The sequence below is a fragment of the Pezoporus occidentalis genome, unplaced genomic scaffold, assembly GCF_034315485.1.
Source record: "Pezoporus occidentalis ecotype Australia unplaced genomic scaffold, CSIRO_AGI_Poc_V1 ctg6, whole genome shotgun sequence".
Classification (NCBI taxonomy): Eukaryota; Metazoa; Chordata; class Aves; order Psittaciformes; family Psittacidae; genus Pezoporus; species Pezoporus occidentalis.
Genome location: NW_026915943.1, coordinates 852,220 through 873,832, shown reverse-complemented (window position 1 = coordinate 873,832; position 21,613 = coordinate 852,220). Strand labels below are relative to the sequence as shown.

The 21,613-nt window shown below is 48.0% G+C and overlaps 1 protein-coding gene across 1 annotated transcript in view; it reads left to right on the top strand.

Moving 5' to 3' along the window:
• The window catches only part of MAP6 (microtubule associated protein 6), a 37,929-nt gene extending 18,971 nt beyond the window's left edge, over positions 1-18,958 (top strand). The window contains exons 2-4 of the mRNA XM_062639198.1: positions 8,612-8,825; positions 10,733-10,929; positions 17,796-18,958. Of these exons, the coding sequence (XP_062495182.1) occupies positions 8,612-8,825; positions 10,733-10,929; positions 17,796-17,850 (466 nt within the window). The 3' untranslated portion in view covers positions 17,851-18,958. The remainder of the gene's footprint in view (positions 1-8,611; positions 8,826-10,732; positions 10,930-17,795) is intronic.
• Positions 18,959-21,613: the final 2,655 nt, after the last annotated feature.

The following is a 21,613-nucleotide window of genomic DNA, read 5'->3' as shown; positions in this document are numbered from 1 at the left end:
GACACCTGGTGCCCAATCAGCATAGGGAGGATATTCAGGTATAGTCATATAGTAACTACTACAGCAAGGAGCAAATAATAATGCCCAAAGTGACTAACACGGTGGCAAAACAATAGCTGCTATTTAAGCATCACCATCTTCCTCCTTTACCTCCTTTACTGCTGCATCTATTCCTACTCCTGTGCCAGGATGAGCAATTACACTGTCGCACAGACTAGAAATGAGAGCAAAGAACCATGCTGATTGTGAACTGCTTTAGAAACACAGGAAGAAGGGAAGTGATTCCCTGAAGGGAGGAGAAAATACAGCCAATCAAATAACATTGCTGCAACAGAAAAGCTATTTCATGTCAAGCAGCTATAGCCTGACCTTCCTTTGGGGAGACCCATCCTTCTGCATCCCTGATTTGGATGATCATGGACCACATTAAGACAAAATCTCATCTGTTATCCGCCAGTACCACCCATCTCCATCGTTTGCCTCAAGGGCAAACCTTGCAGTTCCAATGCAGCTGAACTGCAGCATCACTAAAGCATCCCCAGCTTGGAGAAGGGCCAGGATTTAAGGAACAGGAGCTGGCCACGAGTTCCAACAGAGCTTCCAGGAAAGTCAGGTCCCTGCCCAACACTATAAGGGTAAATGGTCTTCATGAACCCCCCCCCCAGCAGTGTGAATGGGGCAATTTGAACCAGAGCTGTGGTGAAGCAGAGCAGGTCAGTGAGATGTGCTGTCCTTCATCTCCTTGGGCAGCAGCTCTTCAGTTCTATAACCATCTGGCCTGCCATTGATGAAAGGTGATGCTTTTATGTTCCCTTCCCACCCTGCTGCTGCTGGTCTGATCGCACTGTGAGTTTGTGACACACAATTGCTTCATTTGACCTAAAAAGCCTCATTTTCCACAGCCTTAGGCAGCACTTCTTGTGCACCAGGTTCCCCTCTTCCCATGGATTCATAGAAGCCCAGCCTGGTTTGGGTTGAAGGGAACTTAAAGCTCATCCAGTTCCAACCCCGTGCCATGAGCAGGGATGCCTCACACTAGACCAGGTCACACAAGGCTCTGTCCAACCTGGCCTTGAGCACGGAGGGATGGAGCACGGATGGTCCTCAACTCTCCTCTTCCTCTGTGCTGAGCCATGAGCTCAGGGCTGTTACTCTTGGGGTTGCTCTCCCACAACTACATTGCTTTTTCAGCTCTCTGGCCCTCTGCAGTGTTCACCATCACCTTCAGTCATGTACTGATGACATTTGAGGTGTGGCGGCATGTGGAATAACTCTGCCTCCTTGGAAGGCCATGCTCTGTGGTCCTCAGGCAATGCAGATCTATGATTTGTGGGCTGCTGATTCAAGCAACTTTAATAAATGGAGCACAGCATGGTTCTGCTCTGCCAAATGGGTTGACTTCATCCTTTTCAGTACATTAATCATGCCTTTCTCATAGCTTGCTGCAGCCAGTGCTAAAGTTGCCCTCCTGAAGGCTCAGCGCTTTCCTCCTCTCTTATGTCAGTGCTGTATGTGATGGGCTCTAACCAGGGATATCCACAGATACTGATCCCTCCCATCCTGCTCATACTTACTCCTTTGTGCATTGTCCAGGTTTCAAATCCAAGCATTAATATATGACATTGTTGTAGTCTTTGCACACAATTAGATGCTGGCTTTGTCCAAACTGACTTGTTCTGTGTATGTAACTATTTGTGTGTGTGTGTGCATGGCTTAGAGGTTGATTCTTAATGTTAGGGAACAAAATAATCTTGGGCACCAGGAGCTTCATTATACCATTCATAGTGCAGACTTACAGTAAATTATTGTGTACAAGATAATAGCATGGGCACTAGAGGATAAAGCTGTCATTAAGCATCCACGTAGAAGTTAGAGACAGCACTTGATGCAGCAGACAATGAGAGGGCACTTCTTGCTCTTGGGGTGGCAAATATTATGTGTTGCAGAGAAGACTGCAATAGGAGTTGGTTGGAATTGAGCTTTTAACCAAAGGGGCTGGGTTGAGTGTGATTCTGGGCAACCTGATCTAGTTGAAGATGCTCCTGCTCATTGCAGGGGGTTTGGAACTGGATGAGCTTTGAAGATCACTTCCAATCCAAATTATTCTGTGCGTCTGTGGGATGAAGTGGTTGAAGCTGGTGTCTTGGGGTGCAGGGGGCATAGCAAGGCAAGGGTGGACACAGGGGCTTGGAGCAAGCTGCTGTAGTGGAAGATGTCCCTGCCTGTGGCAGAGGGATGGAACTGGGTGAGCTTTGAAGTCCTTTCCAACCCAAACCAGTCTGTAATCTATGATTCTGTGTTGCAGTAACATGTCAGCCTGTCAGAAGCAGCAATTTTAGAATGACTGAAACATTTCAGACCAAACATTCTGTAAAGCCTTTTTTTCCCCCACTGAAAAACCTGAATAGTTCTGACTTTAGTTTAAGCCATCATTTTCTGCTGGAAACATCCCTTCTGTGCAGGACTCCTTCATGAAGTTCCTGGTCTCCCTTTTCTGCACCACTCGGATGTGCACATTGGGATGAGGGAGTTGGGCTCAGAGCCTGCACCGCTGCTGTCAGCAGAATACATTTAACATCCTGTGCTGATACTGAATAAACATAACCTCTCTTGAAGTCTTTCAAAGTAGGTATAAGATCTGGCCCTGTCTCCTGTTCCTTCCCCCTCTTGGCTTTGCTGTGGCACCAATAGATGAAGGCAATTAGTGCCTACAGAAGTGCTGGTGAGCCTCTCCAGAGATGGCTGCATGCCATAGCCTGGAGCTCACGTCAACCCCATGTTCCCTGGCTGGGGTGGAGGAGGGTGTTCAGGTCACCTTCCACCTTTAGCAGTCTTCAGCCAAGGGGAAGATGCAATTAAACAACCAGGGTGGATGAAGCCCTGTGCAAGAGCTGTGTGTGGTATCCACTGATGCATGTAGAGAGCAGCTCTTGGCTTTAATGAATATAGATCAGGCCACCACCTCCCCAGGCTGCTGTCATAGATTTGCAGAATGGTTTGGGTTGGAAAGGACCTTAAGATCATCCAGTGCCAACCCCCTGCCATGGGCAGGGACACCTCACATTAAACCACGGCACCCAAGGCTCTGTCCGACCTGGCCTTGAACACTGCCAGGGATGGAGCATTCACCAGTTCTCTGGGCACCCTGTTCCAGCACCTCAGCACCCTCACAGGGAAGAACTTCTTCCTTAGATCCAATCTAAACTTCCCCTGTTTCAGTTTGAACCCATCACCCCTTGTCCTATCGCTACAGTCCCTGATGAAGAGATATATAAGATAATTATAAGACGATCTTCTACCTGTTCATTTGCTAGGCATCTGCCCCATCCTCTGTAGCCCTATGGAGGTCTGTATGGCTAAAATCCCTTTATCTACACTGTATTTTCCCTGTTGGGCTTACAAAAGGTCATCTCATGCCTCATAGATTCCTTTTTGCTGAGTTTCATTTCAATTTCCATTTCAGGTCAGTGCTGGGTTCATGATGGATTCTAATTATTCTTTGTAGGGCTGGGACCAGAGATTTGTTGGTATTTCAGTTCAAGACCTGTGTTTCGTGCCAAGATTGCAATTCTTAACATCTTCCTCAGTGAAATGAAGAGCAATGAAAATACCTTAGATAAAGAATTAAAGAGAGGGCCTAAACTCTGCCTGTTGGGTACATCCATACCGGTTCTGGTCCATGCTCGTGACTCATCTTTGCAGTGTGCGCAAAGGCTTTTGCTTGGTTTTTAGGTGAGTTTGAGGCTGTGCTCTTTTAGGATGGGGTCTGGCAAGCCCCTGAAATACATTCAGAGCTAATTTTGTATTTTATGTTATATGAGCTGTTGTTCTCAAAACAGGGAAAATAAGATTTTCAGGGTTTATTTCAGATTGCAGCCAGAATTTGTAGCCTTTGGGCACCTTGCTGCAAGTTGGCCTTGGGATGTTAAAGGGTAATCATAGAATGGTTTGGGTGGGAAGGGACCTTCAAAGCTCATCTACTCCAACCCCTGCAATGAGCAGGGGCATCTTTAACTATACCAGGTTGCCCAGAACCACATCCAGCCCAGCCTTGAATGTCTCCAGGGATGGCGCATCCACAGCCTCTCGGGGCAATCTGTGCCAATGTTTTATTACCCTCACTGTAAAGGATTTCTTCCTCACATCCAGCCTGAATCTCCCTCTTTTAGTGTAAACCCATCACCCCTCATCCTATCACAACAAGCCCTGCTAAAAAGTCTCTCCCCATCTTTCTTATAGGCCCCTTTTAAGAACTGAAAGGCCACAATAAGGTCTCCTTGGAGTCTTCTCTTCTCCAGGCTGAACAAGCACAACTCTCTCAGCCTTGAGATGAGGGAAGTCTCAGAACCGAAGGGCTTTTCTCCAAAGCAGGAGATAGACTCTCGATGGATGTTCACCAGGCCTGGAAGGGGGATTTAGGTCACCTTCCTGAGGCTTCCCCCTCATCCCTACAGTCAATATTGATGCAGACCTCAAGCAGGGCACCTGCCTCCTCATTCCCACTCATCCCCAGTGTGCCTGGCACTCAGATGTGGGGATCCAGGCTGTGAAGGTGCTTGCACACTGCCTACACTGTGGCTCAGGGTAGCTAGTACTTTTCCAAGCAATTGGGCTGGGTTTAGGAGCTGGCACATTCCAAGGGCAGTTCCCAACGGGCTGTTTTCCCTCATTTATCATGGTGGAGATGAGAGGTTTAGGAATTAGTACTTTTGTGCTATTTAACCATGGAAAGTTGAGTTTCTGGGCCTTGACACAACCAGCACAGAACAGGCTGTGCCTATTCTAGTAACACTTCTGCAGTTTAGGTGTTGACTGGCTATCAAAACCAGGCACTAAGATCAGCTGCTGCACCAGACACAGCCGTAGTAAATGGTCTGAGTTTCTCTCCTCCTTCCATTGCTCTTCATAGCAGATAGCCCATGGCAAGGGGTTGCAACTAGATGATGTTTACCGTGAGATGTGAAATGCATATGTGCCTGAAAGGGGTTTAGAATAGAATCCCACACTGTTTTGTCTTGGAAGGGAGCTTAAAACTCAACCAGTTCCAACCCCCTGCCACGATCAGGGACACCTTCCACTAGAGGAGAATGCTCCAAGCCCCTGTGTCCAGCCCAGCCTTGAACACTGCCAGGGATGGGGCAGCCACAGCAGCATGGGTCCACCTATGAATGGCTGTTAGTCTGTGCTTTGCCTGCAAAGCCAGGCTCATCCTGGCAGGCACAAAGTAGTCAAGGGTCCTGTTGCCCAGTGCAGTGGACCTGAGTAGTCACAGGATTCTTGTATCTGCAGTAAGAGCAGCAAAGCAGGGATGGAGAGGAGCAGAGGAATTTGTGCTCAGTTTTAACAGTCCAATGAGACTGGTTATTGCATCAACAGCCCAGATCCATTGCATGATGGGAGTCCCCACTCACTGATTTTGAGGAGAGGTTGTGATTCTTACCTTTGAGATTTCTACCTCTGCTACAAATACACTAGAGAATAGCTAACGGGTTCCGAAGTTGCTAGGAAGGAATCTGAGTGACAGACAGACATGGGCAAAGAGAATTAGTGCATGATTTTGTTGCCTTTTGGAAAGCAGTTGGAAATAGTCTGATTTGTGGATGTGGAGCCTAGGAAGAAGCCTCTTACCTTCTGCATAACTTAGAATGAACTTTGATTTAGTCAGTGAGGTATTCAAAGCTTTAATTCAGTCCTTTAAAGATGTCTCCTCTTCCTTTGTCTCATCTCTTCATGCAGGAGGGGTGTTTTAACAATGGGCTGCAGAGGCAAGTGGGAGACACTCACTTAACAGGAAAGAAGGGGACACAAATGAGCCCAGTCACGTATTGCTTGTTCAGTACAACAGTTTCATGAAGGATAAAGGATAGCATCCTTCAAACTGGCAGTATCCCTGGGATTTGACAGTGTTATCCAAGGCCAAGAAAGGCTGGATAGTAAAAGAAGGGGGAGAAATGAAGAAATACAGAGACAATAAGAAGTAGATGTAGGTAGAGTCAGTATGAAGGAAGAACGGAGAGTTGAAAACGGGATTTGGCTCATAGACTGGGATACCTGCATTTAGGGATGTATGTGTGAATGTCTTCACATGTGCTAGATGTTTGCATTATCATCAATGGGCATTCAGCTCATCCTAAAGCAGTCACCCATCTCTGCCATACAGAAAGGCTCTCCAGGCCCCACTGACCCCACATTGACAACCACAAGGACACAGACACCCTGCAGATGTGATGAGACCTTAATGTAAGTGTCTTAGGAGGAGAAGCACACCCAGGAGACTGTTGCAAGCAGCAGTTATTTTGGAAGGGAAAGGTCTTTAACATCTATGTGAATGGGTAATGCAGTACTGGGTGGGCACGGAGCTGCCCTCATCCTGCACATGAAGGGATCAGTTATTACTGGTCCTTGAGGACAACAGATGAACTTCTGCAGCCTCCCCATCTAAGCGGGTGCTCTGATGATGAATGAAGGGTGTGTGTCCATGTGAAGCTTTCCTGAGCCCCTGGACTCAGTCCAGCTGCTTATCTTCTTATAAGTAAAAGCTGAATATCTCCATGAGCCTTTGTCCAATTTGGTAGAAGTTGATTAAGATGTTCAAAGCTATTATGGGAAGGGATTGACTGGCAGTACCCTCACACAGAGGTCATTTCCCTCAGAAACCAGGCTGAGGATGAGCAGCACAACCCAAAGGGGTTGATGGAATGGGGCAGGAGGGACAAGGGTCTGCAACTTCAAGGTCCCATTGCTTCACAGGTCCCAAAATTAAGAGAAGGGCTTTGATTTTCAATGAGAATTCAGCCCTTTGAGGAGGGCTTGGTTCACCACTGTTAGGGTAGACACTGGGTTGCATTGGAGTCTTCAAGGATCTCAACACTGCCTGGGGACCATGCCTGAGCACAACCTGTTTAAGGTAGCAGCACCCTTGGGCTTTCTCCATCCCCATTCTAGGGTGAATGGCAATCCTTAGAGAGAAAATGGAATGGTTTGCTTCAGAACTGGTAAGGAGTTGGTGGCTGTGGGGAAGAACTACAAAATGCAGGAGAACGGGTCTGTGAATGGGAACCAGAATGTGTCCAGGTGCTAAAAGCCTTTGAGATGTCTTTGGGTAAAGTTGCAGCTGTGTCCAAAAGAAATGAAAGATGATGTTACTTTTTTTCATTAGCTCAATAATAAAGAGAAGCCAGAGCTCAAACACCTGATAAACTGAATTTTCTGCTCTGCTGGAGTTTGCAGCTAAGACAGTTTTATCTTAAACCGTTCCTTCATGCGGTTAACAAAACTATTGTGCGTAATATAGGCAGAATGATACCATTCACTATTTAAAGGCATGGGTAAGGGAATCTTGGCTCCTTACATTTCTGAGTCACCCAGCTCTCTTGCCTGCAGGGGAGGTTGATGAGAAATGTGTCCTGTGTTGAGTTGCAGAAGATGAATGTTGATATTCCTTCCAATTGTTCTCTTCCAACCTAATTGCAAGAGTCAGGCAGCGGTTGTAGGTAACTTCAGTGCAGAGGTGAAGCTGTAGAGACAAAAAAAGCATCTCAGTCACATCTGAGCCTGGATTTATAGAGGGCACTTGGCCATTGTCACACAACAAGCAGGTTGTCTGGTGCCCAGCACTGGCTGATTTAATAGACCCAATTTCACTTAAACTTCTAATGTGCCAATGGGTTTGGGATGCCAACCTTATGAAGTTTAACCATGCCAAGTGCAAGGTCCTACACCTGGGTGGGAGCAATCCCAGGCACAGCTACAGGTTGGGCAGAGAAGAGATTCAGAGCAGCCCAAGGAGAGGGACTTGGGGGTGTTGGTGGATGAGAAAATGAACATGAGCCGGCTTCAGTGTGTGCTCACAGCCCAGAAAGCAACCGTATCCTGGGCTGCATCAAAAGGAGCGTGACCAGCAGGGCGAAGGAGGTGATCCTGCCCCTCTGCTCTGCTCTCGTGAGACCTCACCTGGAGCACTGTGTGCAGTTCTGGGGTCCTCAACATAAAAAGGACATGGAACTGTTGGAACAAGTCCAGAGGAGGCCACGAGGATGAGCAGGGGCTGGAGCAGCTCCTGTATGGAGCCAGGCTGAGAAAGTTGGGGCTGTTGAGCCTGGAGAAGAGAAACTGCGTGGAGACCTCAGAGCAGCTTCCAGTGTGTGAAGGGGGCTACAAGGATGCTGGGGAGGGACTCTTCATTAGAGAGTGTAGTGATAGGACAAGGGGTAACGGGTTAAAACTGAAACAGGGGAAGTTTAAATTGGATCTAAGGAAGAAGTTCTTTACTGTGAGGGTGCTGAGGCACTGGAATGGGTTGCCCAGGGAGGTTGTGAATGCTCCATCCCTGGCAGTGTTGAAGGCCAGGTTGGACAGAGCCTTGGGTGCCATGGTTTAGTGTGAGGTGTCCCTGGCCATGGCAGGGGGTTGGAACTGGGTGATCTTAAGGTCCTTTCCAACCCAAACCATTCTATGAAGTAAAAAATGAGCTGTTGGGAGCCACTTTTTTTAAACCTGAGTGGATGGAGGCAAAAGCTCTTCCTTGTTCAACAATGGGGGATGCCATTCCCACATTCTACTACTCTCCTGTTGGCTTAACTCCTAAACCTCTTTCTCTTTTGATCCTCAGAAATGAGTTCAGACCCTGGGTAGACGTCAAGCCTGTGAAAGCTATAAAAGCAAAGCCCCAGTACAAGCCACCAGAGGAGAAAATGACCCATGAAACCAGTTACAGCGCTCAGTTCAAGGGGGAAACCAGTAAGCCTGCTCCAGCTGATAACAAATACCTGGAACGCCGAAGGATACGCACTCTCTACAGTGAGCCCTATAAAGAACCTCCTAAGGTGAGAGATATGATGGAAGGGACCCAGGGCCATCACTGCATCACTGTCCAATAGACTAAAGCTGGGGTGAATGCTGCCTGTTGTCACTCCCCTTGTGTGGTATCTTCATTTCCAACCAGTGGGTGCATCTGGGGATCCACCTGGGAGATGGTGGTGGATGGAAAACTGAATATGGGCCAGGATACAAGCACAGGCAGCCCAGAACCCCCCCTTGAGCAGCAGCTCAAGGAGGGCATCCTGCCCCTCTGCTGTGTGAAGGGGAGACCTTAGAGCAGCTCCAGTGCCTAAAGGGGCTGCAAGAAAGCTGGAGAGGGGCTTTGGACAAGGGCCTGTAGGGCCAGGCCAAGGGGAATGGCTTTAACCTGCCAGAGGGGAGACTGAGCTGAGCTCTTAAGGCAGAAGCTCTTTGCTGTGAGGGTGCTGAGGCGCTGGCACAGGGTGCCCAGAGAAGCTGTGGCTGCCCCATCCCTGGCAGTGTTCAAGGCCAGGTTGGACACAGGGGCTTGGAGCAAGCTGCTCCAGTGGAAGGGGTCCCTGCCCGTGGCAGGGGTTGGAGCTGGATGAGCTTTGAGGTCACTTCCAACCCAAACCAATCTGGGATTCTCTGGGCTCTAGTACAGGTTAATGCACGTTGAGGATGGCCATGCGCTGTGAGGGTAGGCTTCTGCATCGTCATTTCCCGTATGGTTATCTAGGTTATCTAGGTTACCTATTTCTCCCTCCAAGACTGTGGGCACCCCACGTTATGCTTTGCCCCAGGAACAACACGCTAAGAGCCAGATCTCCATCTGTAATTAATTCAGAGCCCTCCACAGATTTTGACAGTAAATGCTTTTAGCTTTGGTCAGATCGATGACAAAGGGCCTGAGCTGAAATATGTTCCAGCCTTATTTCCTAGGAACAGTGGAAGATCTGCATGCATATAAAAGGAGTCAGTCTGTTCTGGTTTACACCTAGGACAGTTAGTCCTTCCCTGAGTGCTTATGTTTGTGAGGTGTCAGAAGGATGCCAGGGTCAGCATGGAGGAGCTGAATGCTTCTGTTCCTCCTTAATTTTGAAGCTATCCTCCCTACTTTGGAGCCTGCAGAAATGTGTTGATGCCAGACACTGCTGTGGACTTTGCTCAAGTGCCAGCCAGTGTCCCAGCTATCCCCAAGTAGTTTTACTCCATTGTGGCATTTATTAAGGGGCAAACATGAGGAGTCAAGTCCTGAAAGAGAGGCGGGGATTTGTAGCAGCCTTCTTGTCCTGAGCATCATTTCTCTGCTTCGAATCCAGACAGGGACTATCCCCTGTGGGCTTGCAAAGCCCATCCTGAAGTCAGAGAAAGAGATTGTAGTGACAGGACAAGGGGTGATGGGTTCAAACTGAAGCAAGGGAAGTTCAGGTTGGAGATAAGGAAGAAGTTCTTTACTGTGAGGGTGCTGAGGCACTGGAATGGATTGCCCAGGGAAGTTGTGAATGCTCCATCCCTGGCAGTGTTCAAGGCCAGGTTGGACAGAGCCTTGGGTGCCATGGTTTAGTGTGAGGTGTCCCTGCCCATGGCAGGGGGTTGGAACTGGATGATCTTAAGGTCCTTTCTAACCCAAACCATTCTGTGATTCTATGCATGGATAAAATGACTGATGATATTCCCTCTCCTGCTGTGTCGTGGTCTGGATGCAATGCACTTTGCTGGCTTCAGGGGCATTGTGCCTTGAGGGCATCCACACCAGGAAAACAGTTGGCCATTTGCAACTCAGCATGCCCCCAGCTGCTCCCCTCCCTTTGTAGCAGGGCATAGCTGAGGAAAGAAGTGATTTTCATGCTATTTCTGATCTAAATCCTGTTTTCCACCTGTCCTTGTGTCCCTCTTTCTCTGTCTCTCCATCTCTGTGTTGTTGTTTTGCATGTCGCCCTCCATGCAGGTGGAAAAGCCTAGCGTAAAGCCTTCCAAACCAAAAAAGACCACAACAAGCCATAAACCCCTGAAAAAGGCCAAAGACAAGCAGATTGCATCTGGCCGGGCTGCCAAGAAAAAGAGCGCCGAGACCTCCAACACAGCAAAGCCAGAGGACAAGGAGAAAAGCAAAGAGATGAACAATAAACTGGCTGAGGCAAAAGAGTAAATGTCACTGCACTTTCCTTTCTCTCTCATTTTAGTTTCCTTTCTTTCTCCCCCCCCTTTTTTTTTCCTTTCTTTGATTAAATAAAGGCCACAAAATTAATTAGAGGCTTCTAATCTGCTTTTTGTTCTGATTGTATTAGAAGCTGTTCTGTTTTATTTCCAAGGAGGATTAGGGAATCCTTGTTTCTGAGGTCAGGTTGTTCTGCTTTGCCTGCACAACACGGCTCTGCACAGAGTGAGGGACGTGGGAATGCACAAGTGGGGTGATAGGAGATGAAGGTGATGGATCAGCTGTGATTGTGTCCAACCTTGGCTTGGTCCTTCAATGCTTTGATGGTGTGGAAGTGCCCGTTGAGCCATGGAGAGGCTGTGCTCTCATCCCATGAGGTCCTTTTGGGGTTGGCCTTTATTCGGTCATCTCCCACTGGTGTCATGAGGTGGAAGATTTTGGAGGCAGAGAGAGGAGCAGAGGTTCATTCATGGTGCTGTGGGTCCACTAGAATCAGTGGTGTGGCCAAGGGCCACTTCCCCTGGTGATGCTGGTGGAACTTCTGCTCCAAGAAGCAACAGGAAAGGAGATCCAGTGCAGATAAAGGACCAATCCCGCCCCCTCCAGAGTAGCTGGGGGTAGGTCTAGCTGCATCAAGGCAGCTTCACCCATCAACACCTCTTGAAGTCCTTGATTTAAACAAAAAGGGAGTTGAGGAAAAGCACAGAGAGCAGTGAAGACTTCCCAAGCATGTGGCAGGTCAAGCTAGGTTACCAGCAGGCTGTTCTTCCCTATTGCTTCCCCTAGGTTATGGATCTTTTTGAGTTATTCCTGGTTTGGTTTGAATCTTGATCTGCTTTCTTCACTTCTGGGGTGCCAGTAGACAGAGCTAGGTTTCAGAAAGAGGTTTAGTTTGCAGAGGTGACCTTCCAAAGGGTAGGAAGAAGTGAGTCAAGAAGGTTGGCTAAGAGCTGTCAGCGCCTGTTGTGTTGACTCTACCGTCTGTTGGAGTTCATGTTGGCTTATGCGCATCTGAAGAGGGCCATAAACCCATTGCTGGGATCCCTAGACTCCAGGCAAGATCTCAGGGTTTCAATCCTATTTACTGTGCGCTTCCTCTAGGAAATCCCCACACCCAGCAAGACCAGTTTGGAAGCTCTCAACACAGTGGGACCATTTGTCAGTGAGTATGAATTGGGCCAACAGGCTGACATTGCATCCCCCAGAGAGTGGGTTGTTGAGTCAATGGGCGCTGGAAGAGGTATGGTCCCAAACCAAACTTATGTGCCTAACTTCTGGATTGGGACCTAGATACCTACCTGTCAGTCTTGGTCCCACCAAACTGAGGTGTTGAAGTCTCCTTTAGTGGAGTAGCTGCAAGTGAAGATGAAAGGTTCTTCTTTTCTGCAGCTCAATAATTCCATCCTAACGTACAGTCCAGCTTGAAGCTTTCAGAGAACAGGCAATTGGGAATAAGGAAGAGAGAGATGGGAATTAGGGTAGGAAGATGGTGGTGAAGGAGTAAAGTATCAGAACTGTGTCATTGTAGAGGAGTTTGGATGAGGGAAGTCTTTCTGCTAAGGTATTGTAGAGATGTGAAACTAACAGAAGAAGTGATGGGCCATGAGGGTGAGGAGTCCCATTTTTGGTGCCTCACCCCATTAGAATTGGTTCTTTTGGAAGCATAAAGGAGTAGTGGGCTACAAGGCTGTGAGGAAGTTTCCAAAGAGGAGGAAAGCTCTGTGGTACACAGATAGTGACATTTGCTGGCCTTAGTAATGAATAAATGCCAAGTTCAGTGTGTCGTGTGATGTGTCCTGTTTGCCTTGCGCTAACGGCCTAAACCTTTGAGTATAAAGTAAGTGTAGTGTTCTGAATTCCGTGGTGTACTTCCAAGCTTAGCTGTGTTAGAACTGTGTGCTATGAGCTAGTCAGGTTGTGTATGTGGAAAAGTATATATTCATATCTAGAAATATATATATTTAAAACCTCCGATGTTTAGGAGGAAACCAGGGAAATCCTCCAGGAAGTAAAACTGTGGAACTCTTTGCCAATGTAGTGCATTTTCTCTTGGATGTGCATGCTCCATGGAGACGCTGACCTGTCCATATTGACCATTGCTTTTCTGAGTGCTCAGAAGCCCCTGCAGCAAAGCTCAGCTCTGCCTCCAGAGCAGCTCAATGAAAGGCTTGTGGTTGAGCTGGGTGCACTTCCCACCCCATCGCACAAGGGACAAGTGGCCAGAGAAGCCTGAGCTTCCGAGACTTGGTGTGATTCCTTGGCATTTAGATGCTTCATGCGTCTTCACACTCCTCGGTAACATCCTTTCATGTCACAGGATATAGAAACAGCGTGAAGATGACGTGTCACAGCAGGCAGAACATGTCAGGAAGGCATGTAGACAGATACCAATAGCCCAACACACCAATCTCGCTGCACATAAGGAAAGACCATGCCAAATAATTTTCCCTATTGGGTTTTTTTGGCCCTAAGTTTCACATGGAAAGAGACACCACACCTGCCACCACTTCACCTTAAACTCAATGGGAGTTTAGCCCTTGACTTTAAGGGTGACCAAATTTTGCCCAAGGAACATCATTCAGTGTTCAAGGCCAGGTTGCATGGGGCTTGGAACAACCTCATCTAGTGGAAGGTGTGCCTGCCCATGGCGGGGGGTTGGAACTGGACGAGCTTTAAGATCCCTTCCAACCCAAACCATTCTATGATAATGATTCTCTGATTAGGATGCTCAGACAGACCACATAATCCAAGCATCTCCATGCTACTGGATCAACTGCTTCTCATCCAGGGCTTCAGGATTGCTGCTTCTCTATGAAGAGCATCCATCACTGCCTTGGAATGAAACATGCACAGTGGGTGCTCAGAATATGGCCTTATGTGTCCTTAATACATGAAGGTTTTGGGGGCATCTCACTGCAAAGCTAGGTATGAAGTGGTCTAAATTCCATCTCTAGTGAAGGAACTTCCAAGGGCCATTGAGCTGCCTGTTTTGGACACCTCTTTTTGAGTGGGATGAATGATCCTTGGAAGCTTTCAATCATTGCAGAAAGAGCCTGGGAGACTGGTAGGGCCCTCTCAGACAACAACAACTTAGGGATATAAATCCTGGCCTTTGCTCCCTGTGTACCAAGTGCTCAGCACACATCCAAGCACAGTTTAGCGTTGCATCGAATACCAGGAACTGCAGCAGAGCCAAGCCTCAGGGTGAAATCCTGCATTGCTCTTACCTTCCACAGACTTTATACCCATCCACTCAGGTTTATCAGAAAGGAGACCAAATCCCTGCTGTTTCAAGTTCACTTTGGACTCTGAGCTTGTCGATCCCATTGGGAAAGAGTGCTCTGCTGTTCTGTGTTCAGCTACCACGATGCCGATTCTGTTTCACTGCTGATCTGTAATACGTTTTGCTTTCCTTGTAAAAAGAACAGAAGAAATGGTTTGCTTTTTACGCTGTGACCGTTCCTATGCTGTCTACTGCTTGCTTTTGCATTTTCACTGTATTTCACTGTTTCTCCTTTCTGCAAAATGGTGCTATTTGCTGACTGATGCTCCTGTTCCCTGACCGCTTCGCACACCGATCACCTGCTTCTTCATTCGCAACGCAGCCACTGTGTACGGCTCCCATCAATTCCACAACCTCTTGCCTCTTGGAGGCAGATCAGAAGTGTCTAATTAATCTTTTGTGGCCTGGGTTTGGTTGCATATCACCAACGTGTCTCTTGTAACGTGTTTAAGCACACACGCCTCCCCCGTGGTGCTCTTTTCTTTCCATTCCTGCTGTTCTGATGAGAGTGACACACAGACACACTCACACACACACGGATTAATGTATAGCCAATGGATTGTGATGTGCTTGTGATCTTTGCTTGCTCAAAGGGTCTTTTTTTTTTCCAATGATAAATAAATGCTAAAGACGAATAACCACCTCCTTGAGCTTGTTTTCTCCATAAGAAGCACCCTTCCAACCATGATCAGGTTTGTGATGCTTAAAGCCACCATTTCCCTGCCTGCCGTAGGGACAACTGAGCTATCAAACCTCACTCCCTTTAAATGGCTCCCTTTAGCCTGAGAGCCAAGTGTTTGCAAAGGTGAAGATGGACATGAAGCCATGTAGATGGAGCAGAGAGTTTGCTTTTGTATCCTCTGTCTACAAGTGTCATGAACAGAGGGTGAGTGCTGTGCATGCAGGATGCTGCTGCACCTCACGGTGGACATGAGGACCTTGTGTCCGTGTTGCGCTAGGTCAGGGAGCAGAAGATAAGCCCCATGTTGGAACTGGATGACCTTGAGGTCCTTTCCAACCCTAACTATTCTATGATGCTATGAAGAGCTGGAGGGAGGGGATGTAGATGAGGTTACTTAATCACTTAATCACTCTTTCCCAACTTGCTTTGGTCCCAAACCACCTGAAAGGCCCAATAAGAGGGATCAAGGGACTATAAATCTTTGAAAGGAGTTGGTAAGCTTTTGGGTTGAGCACTCCCGGGGTGCTTGACAGTGACTGTGGAAGTCCAAAGCACTGATTTTGTATTACTGAAGGTGTAGTCTAGTGAATGTATTAATGAAGGTGAAGGCTAATGAATGTATTAATGAAGATGGAGGCTATGTGGAGAAATTATAGTGGAGAAGACAGCAGGGCTGAGGGTGTAATTTCCTTTTAAATGGTGAGCCCTGATCTTAGCTCAACCTCTGTTTTAATTACCTGTAATGCTTATTTTCAATCATGTTTTTTCTCTTCTAATGGGTATTCCAATAACATCCCTACCAGCCCTGGGGAGAGCTGACTGCATTGGGCTTGTATTTTGAAGCCTCTCCTCCAATTGTTGATTCCATGGAGCACCAGCCCTTTTCTGCCTCACCATTTCTCATCCCTGCCTGGTTTCCAAATCACTGCCTGGATTTATTCCACCTCTGACGACATGGTGATGACAAGTGCTGCTTCCTCATGTCCTGCTGTATGCCCCTACCTTCCCTCTCCTTCTCCTACCAGCTCCCATCCATTCAATGATCACACATCACTGTATGGTGTTTAAGGCGTTTCAGCTGGGCTATAGGTACAGGGATTTATCATTTCACCCCTCCACAACTTGATATTGGAGATAATGTTCATTTTTAGTAGATGGGTCCCTGATGGGGCTCATCTGTGACTATCCAGGTTGGCCAACAATGTTTCTTCCCATGACACAAAGGTCTTTTCAGCATGGATGGGTGATCCAGCTGCCCACACTCAGAGCTGGAGAACATGCCTTTGCTTCCCTGTTGCTCTCTGAGGCTGCTCAGCATCACAAAGCCTAAACAGCCAAAGGAGAAGGATGGGACCTGGTGATAGGCAAAGGGACCTGGATCCTCTGGGCTTTAACCATCACTGTCTGAACCTACTGCTCCTAACTCCTTTATAAGTCCTTAGTAACTTGCACTGCCCACCTAATTCCAAGGGCTGTTGTGAGAATCATGACCATGCAAAGCACTGGAGGTGGGTTACTAAACATAAAATGCTTTGTCTCGTAAGAGCATTTAGTGTGGAGGTGCTGGCTCCTGATAGTCAGTATTGGTGTCTGGGTGAGGGGACAAGGAGAGGAGAGAAAATACGGGTGTGTTGAATGTAAAAGGTCAAGTCTGCATCTCAAACTCTTGATAACGGAGCATCTCGGTGCGACTTTGAGGTGTTGCTTTGGCTGCACAGTGTGAGCAGCCCATGAGGAGATCCTGATTTTAATCAGTTGGTTTTGAATACATCTTGCTCTGAGGGCTGCAGCAACACACCCGGGAGCCTTGTGCATGGGTGGATGAAGAGATTCTTGCCTATGGAGAAGAGAAGGCTCAGGGGGGACCTGATGGCTGCCTACAAGTGCCTGACAGGAGGATGGAGCCAGGAGGGGCTGGGCTCTGCTCCCAAGGAACAAGGGATGGGACAAGAGGAACCGGCCTCAAGCTGCACCAGGGCAGGTTTAGATGGAGCTGAGGAACAATTCCTGCCCCAGAGGGTGCTCAGGCATTGGAACAGGCTGCCCAGGGCAGGGCTGCAGGCACCGGCCCTGCAAGGGTTCACACCCCATGGAGACGAGGCCTCAGTGCCATGGGGCAGTGGTGGCCTTGGCAGTGCTGGGAATGGTTGGGCTGGATGAGCTTAAAGGGCTTTTCCAACCTGGTTGATTCCATGATTCTATTCAATGATTCTATGATGTTCTCCGTGTTAGTCCTGTGGCCAAGCCACTTAAGCTTCCATCTGATGCAGGGAATGAGATTTACCAGTTTTGCTACTTCCAAACCTCTGAGCTTCCTTTGGAAGCCTCAGTTATCATTATTGCATCCCTGACTGGTAAAGCCAGGTGATGGCTCCATCAGCTGACATGTGCAGCTTCTTATACCACAATATCCTTTGGATTTAGGGTTTATTTAGGGATGTGCCAGTGCAGGAGAAAAAGGGACCTTTTAAGATGTCTCTGTCATAGCTAGTACCTGCCAGCATCCAAGGAATAACCACCTTCCCTAACAGCAACAGCAAATGCAGAAGAGGAGCTTATAGGAAGAAGAAATACGTCGTATGAACATGATGACATGGGCATGTTCAGCACTAAGAACAGTGTCTTTTGCACAGCTGGAAATAACTGTGATGTTCCAACATGGAACATCATGGGATTCAGCTCCCTCTGCTTCCAGCAGTGTCATGGTAAGTTTGATCCAGTTGGAGATCCACTTCCATTTACCCTTATTCACATGAGCTTCAGGGTTGGGAGCAATTCCATTAATGCCACTGGGTCTGTGATGCAAGGTAACAGCTCTGAGTACTTCAGGATGGTGATTTGTGATGAACTATGGGTTTGCTTGTAAACAGTGTTCATTTCTATTGCAGGGTGCCTTGCAGTTCCCTACCCACGATTGTGGAGGTCCCTAACCATGGTCCCTAACCATGTGGAGGAGATGGGAGCCCAAGAGTTAAAGAAAAGCCTGCTAATGGATTGAAGGCATCTTAATGCTTTCTAAACCACCAGCTTTCCCTGCAGGGAATCTGCTCCACGGACACCAACAGCAAGGACCAGCCACCAGAAAATTACAGATGAGGAGCAGTGACAGCTCTTAGCACAGAGGAATGATAACCCTTAACATTGGCAGTTCATCAGCATGAGAGATGGAAAGGGGGGAATGTTTCTGAACCCCCCTTGTTGTCATCTGCCCACCTCCCACCCCAACCTAGCCTGAGACATGCACCAACCTCAAGCTCCCAAGCAAAGCTGGGTCTTCCCAAGTCTTCCTGGGGATCCATAGACCTGCATTCCCTGTCTGGCTCCGAGAGAGGTCTGGAGAGCTGGGTCACAGCACAGGGTGAGGAGCACCCTGCATGGTACATGGTGGAGGGGATCTCACCGCACCATGGCTGTGGTAGATGGGTCTGTCCTCATCAGTTAACAGCACCCAGGAGCACTTGGTGGTGCCAGTACTCAATGGTCAAGGTAGAGAAATCCTTAGAGTATCCTTTGGCATTGACCTGACCTGCTCCTTGGCCTGGTTCAGGAGTTAGTACCCAAGTGAGGACCAGTGCAGCTGTGGCCACCTTTGAAGCCAAGACTTTTAACATCAGGGATATGAACCACCAATGAAATAGTGCTTTGGAGTCTCAGGGCAGTGGATGTCCTTGTCCCCATTGCCCTGTTCCCTCCACTCCCTATTGCTGACCAGGCTTCTCTGTCCCAATTGGCTCCTTCCCATGCTGTCCTCAGTGCCCCATCAGACCCCATCCACCCACCATGGTGCTATACCTTCTATTGCCTTCTGAATCATTCTCCATCTTCCCTGCCAGCTTTCCCGTGTCCATCCCAACTTCTCCAACCTTTTCCTTTCTCCCACCTGTCCCCCTCCACATCATCCTAAATCCACAGCTCTACCAGGGACCTTCTCCTCCCCATCCTCCCCAAGTCTCTGTCTTGTGTCCTGTCTCTCTTGGACTATAAACCTCGTTCTTTGCCTGTACTGTGTGATAACAATCACTGCTTTGAATAAATAATACCTCACCTCTCAGCTGCCCCTTATCTCTGTCCTTTCTTAGTGTGGCTTCAAGTAGACGTGTCTGCAAATGTGCTATGTGTCTGTCCTGGTGGCCACTTGAGCAGTCGGTCTTGTTGCCACAGCTCTGTCCATGGACTTTTTTGGGATGACTCTGCACATGTTCTTGTTTCCTGGTACTGTTCTTTATTACAGCCACAGATTCAAGCTTTGTTGTCTATGTAGGAGCCTTCCATGACCTTCTGTCCTCTGCCGTTCTGGTGCATCTGATACAGAGGTTGGCCTTTCTCCAGCTTCATGCAGAGATGTCCTTGGCTGGCTCATTAAATGCAGCAATTGAGGAGAATAAAGGACATTACCTTGTAGCCCAGAGCAGAAGCAGCTGATGATGAAGGCCCTGCATTTCCCAATGCAATACAGAAAGCAGTGGGCAGAAGTGTGTCAGTGGAAATCCCAGCAGATGCATCCCTCTGGGGAAGAACCATAGCATCATAGGATAATAGAATGGTTTGAATGGAAAGGACCTTAAGATCATCCGGCTCCAACCCCTGCCACGGGCAGGGACCCCTTCCACTGGAGCAGCTTTCTCCAAGCCCCTGTGTCCAACCTGGCCTCGAACAATGCCAGGGATGGCACATATATATATTCCATATATTCATATATATATATTCCTATTATAAAAATACACTTCTTCCTTTTATCTAACCTGAACTTCCCCCATTTAAACCATTACCCCTTGTCCCATCACTCCGTTGCTAAGGCACCCTGTGATGGCCAAAATCCGATGCTGTACAGACGTTGGCCAAAACACAGGTACCCATCCAAAGGACCTTGAAGGCAAAGCAGGAACTTCAAATTGCCTCAAGCTCCAGAGCCTTGGGTGCCATGGCCTAGTGCAAGGTGTCCCTGCCCATGGCAGGGGGTTGGAACTGGATGATCTTAAGGTCCTTTCCAACCCAAACCATTCTATGTACCCATTGTGGTGAGTTCTCTTTGGCAAGAGGAAGGTTGGGAAGAACCTTAAAGGGATCAAATACAGAGGAATATTTACTGTCAGTTTATGCAAGCCAAGGGAAAATTAGAGTAAATCCAATCACTGAACCATTGCAAAGCACCTCCGAAGAGATGTGAATAGTAACTAATAGAGTATTCAGTACAAAGGCAAGTAGATTACATGGCTCTGAGTAATTACACCGAGTGCGTGTCTCACTCAGTAGCTGAAGGGTCCTTATTACACGTAATTAAGTCATTAACTTTGATTTTATGTATAATTACAATGATTGCACCATTATTAGAGAGGAGCCCGGCCTAAAGCTCAGTGCCAGATGTTGGTGGCCTGCAGGAGGTTTTGGTCCAGATCCATGGAGCTGCTGGTGTTCTATCAGAGAGTGTCTATCGCTCTCTGATGTCTCAGGGCCCATCACTTGTGTCTTAATCAGAAGCACCCATAGGAAAAAGCCACCACAGATGCAGTCAGCCAAGGATCTTGTCTATATGCCATTATTTGTAATAACCCAGATATCCATGATGGAAAACTTGAGGAAAAAGGCTTGTTCTCCCATCGGTAGCTGATCTTCAGGGAGGGGCAGAAAGGCCAACCCTAACACGCACCAAAATACAGCCATTTCTGCCTCTTCAGCTCCCTGAAGCAGCTCAGCACAAGGTGAGAGCAGGAACAAGCAGCCACCAGCTTGCCTTTCACCAGTGGGAACTGAGAGGGAGCGTGCCTGAAGCAGGAAGGTGAAATTTCACAGAGATGGGTTTTGAAGCCACCAAATATTGACCTGAATTGAGACAGAAGAATTTCAGAGAACATTTGTGCAGCTCATAAATAACCACATATTTTCCACCAAACTAGGAATGATATTTCAGACCAAGAAAAAAGAGATTCCTATTTAATTTCATATTGAACTGCAGTGTTCTGATTTCATTCAGCATCTCCCACTTCTCACCTCAACGCTTTCATTTTCATGGAATCATAGGATCCCACACTGGTTTGGGTTGGAAGGGACCCTAAAGCTCCTCCAGCTCCAACCCCTGCCACGGGCAGGGACCCCTTCCACTAGAGCAGCTTGCTCCAAGCCCCTGTGTCCAACCTGGCCTTGAACACTGCCAGGGATGGGGCAGCCACAGCTTCTCTGGGCACCCTGTGCCAGCGCCTCAGCACCCTCCCAGGGAAGAGCTTCTGCCTAAGAGCTCAGCTCAGTCTCCCCTCGGGCAGGTTAAAGCCATTCCCCTTGGCCTGGCCCTATGGGCCCTTGTCCAAAGCCCCTCTCCAGGTTTCTTGCACCTCCCACTCTCAAAGTGAATCAAGTTACTGTTGAATTGCCCACCCATTGTACTGTATATAATTTCCTACCATGCTTCTCTGTTTAGTTTGCAAAGCATTTGTGGCTGGGAGTTTCCCTCATTCTGTTCTGCTCATCTTGAGCTTATCCTGAGGTATTAGTGTAGTAGAAGTGATTAACAGGAATTATCCTCCCACCAGCAAGCTTTAATCAGTGCAGCTGAATTCTGCATGACTGCCTCTACCTGCAGCGTGCTTGGTACATCCTTATGGCCTTGGGTGTGCTCTGTATCAGCAGTGGTTCAGAGCTGTAAGTATGAGGGAGAGAAGGGAATCCCCCTAAGCAAACAAAGATAAAGTTAAAATAGGAGAACACAAGAGAC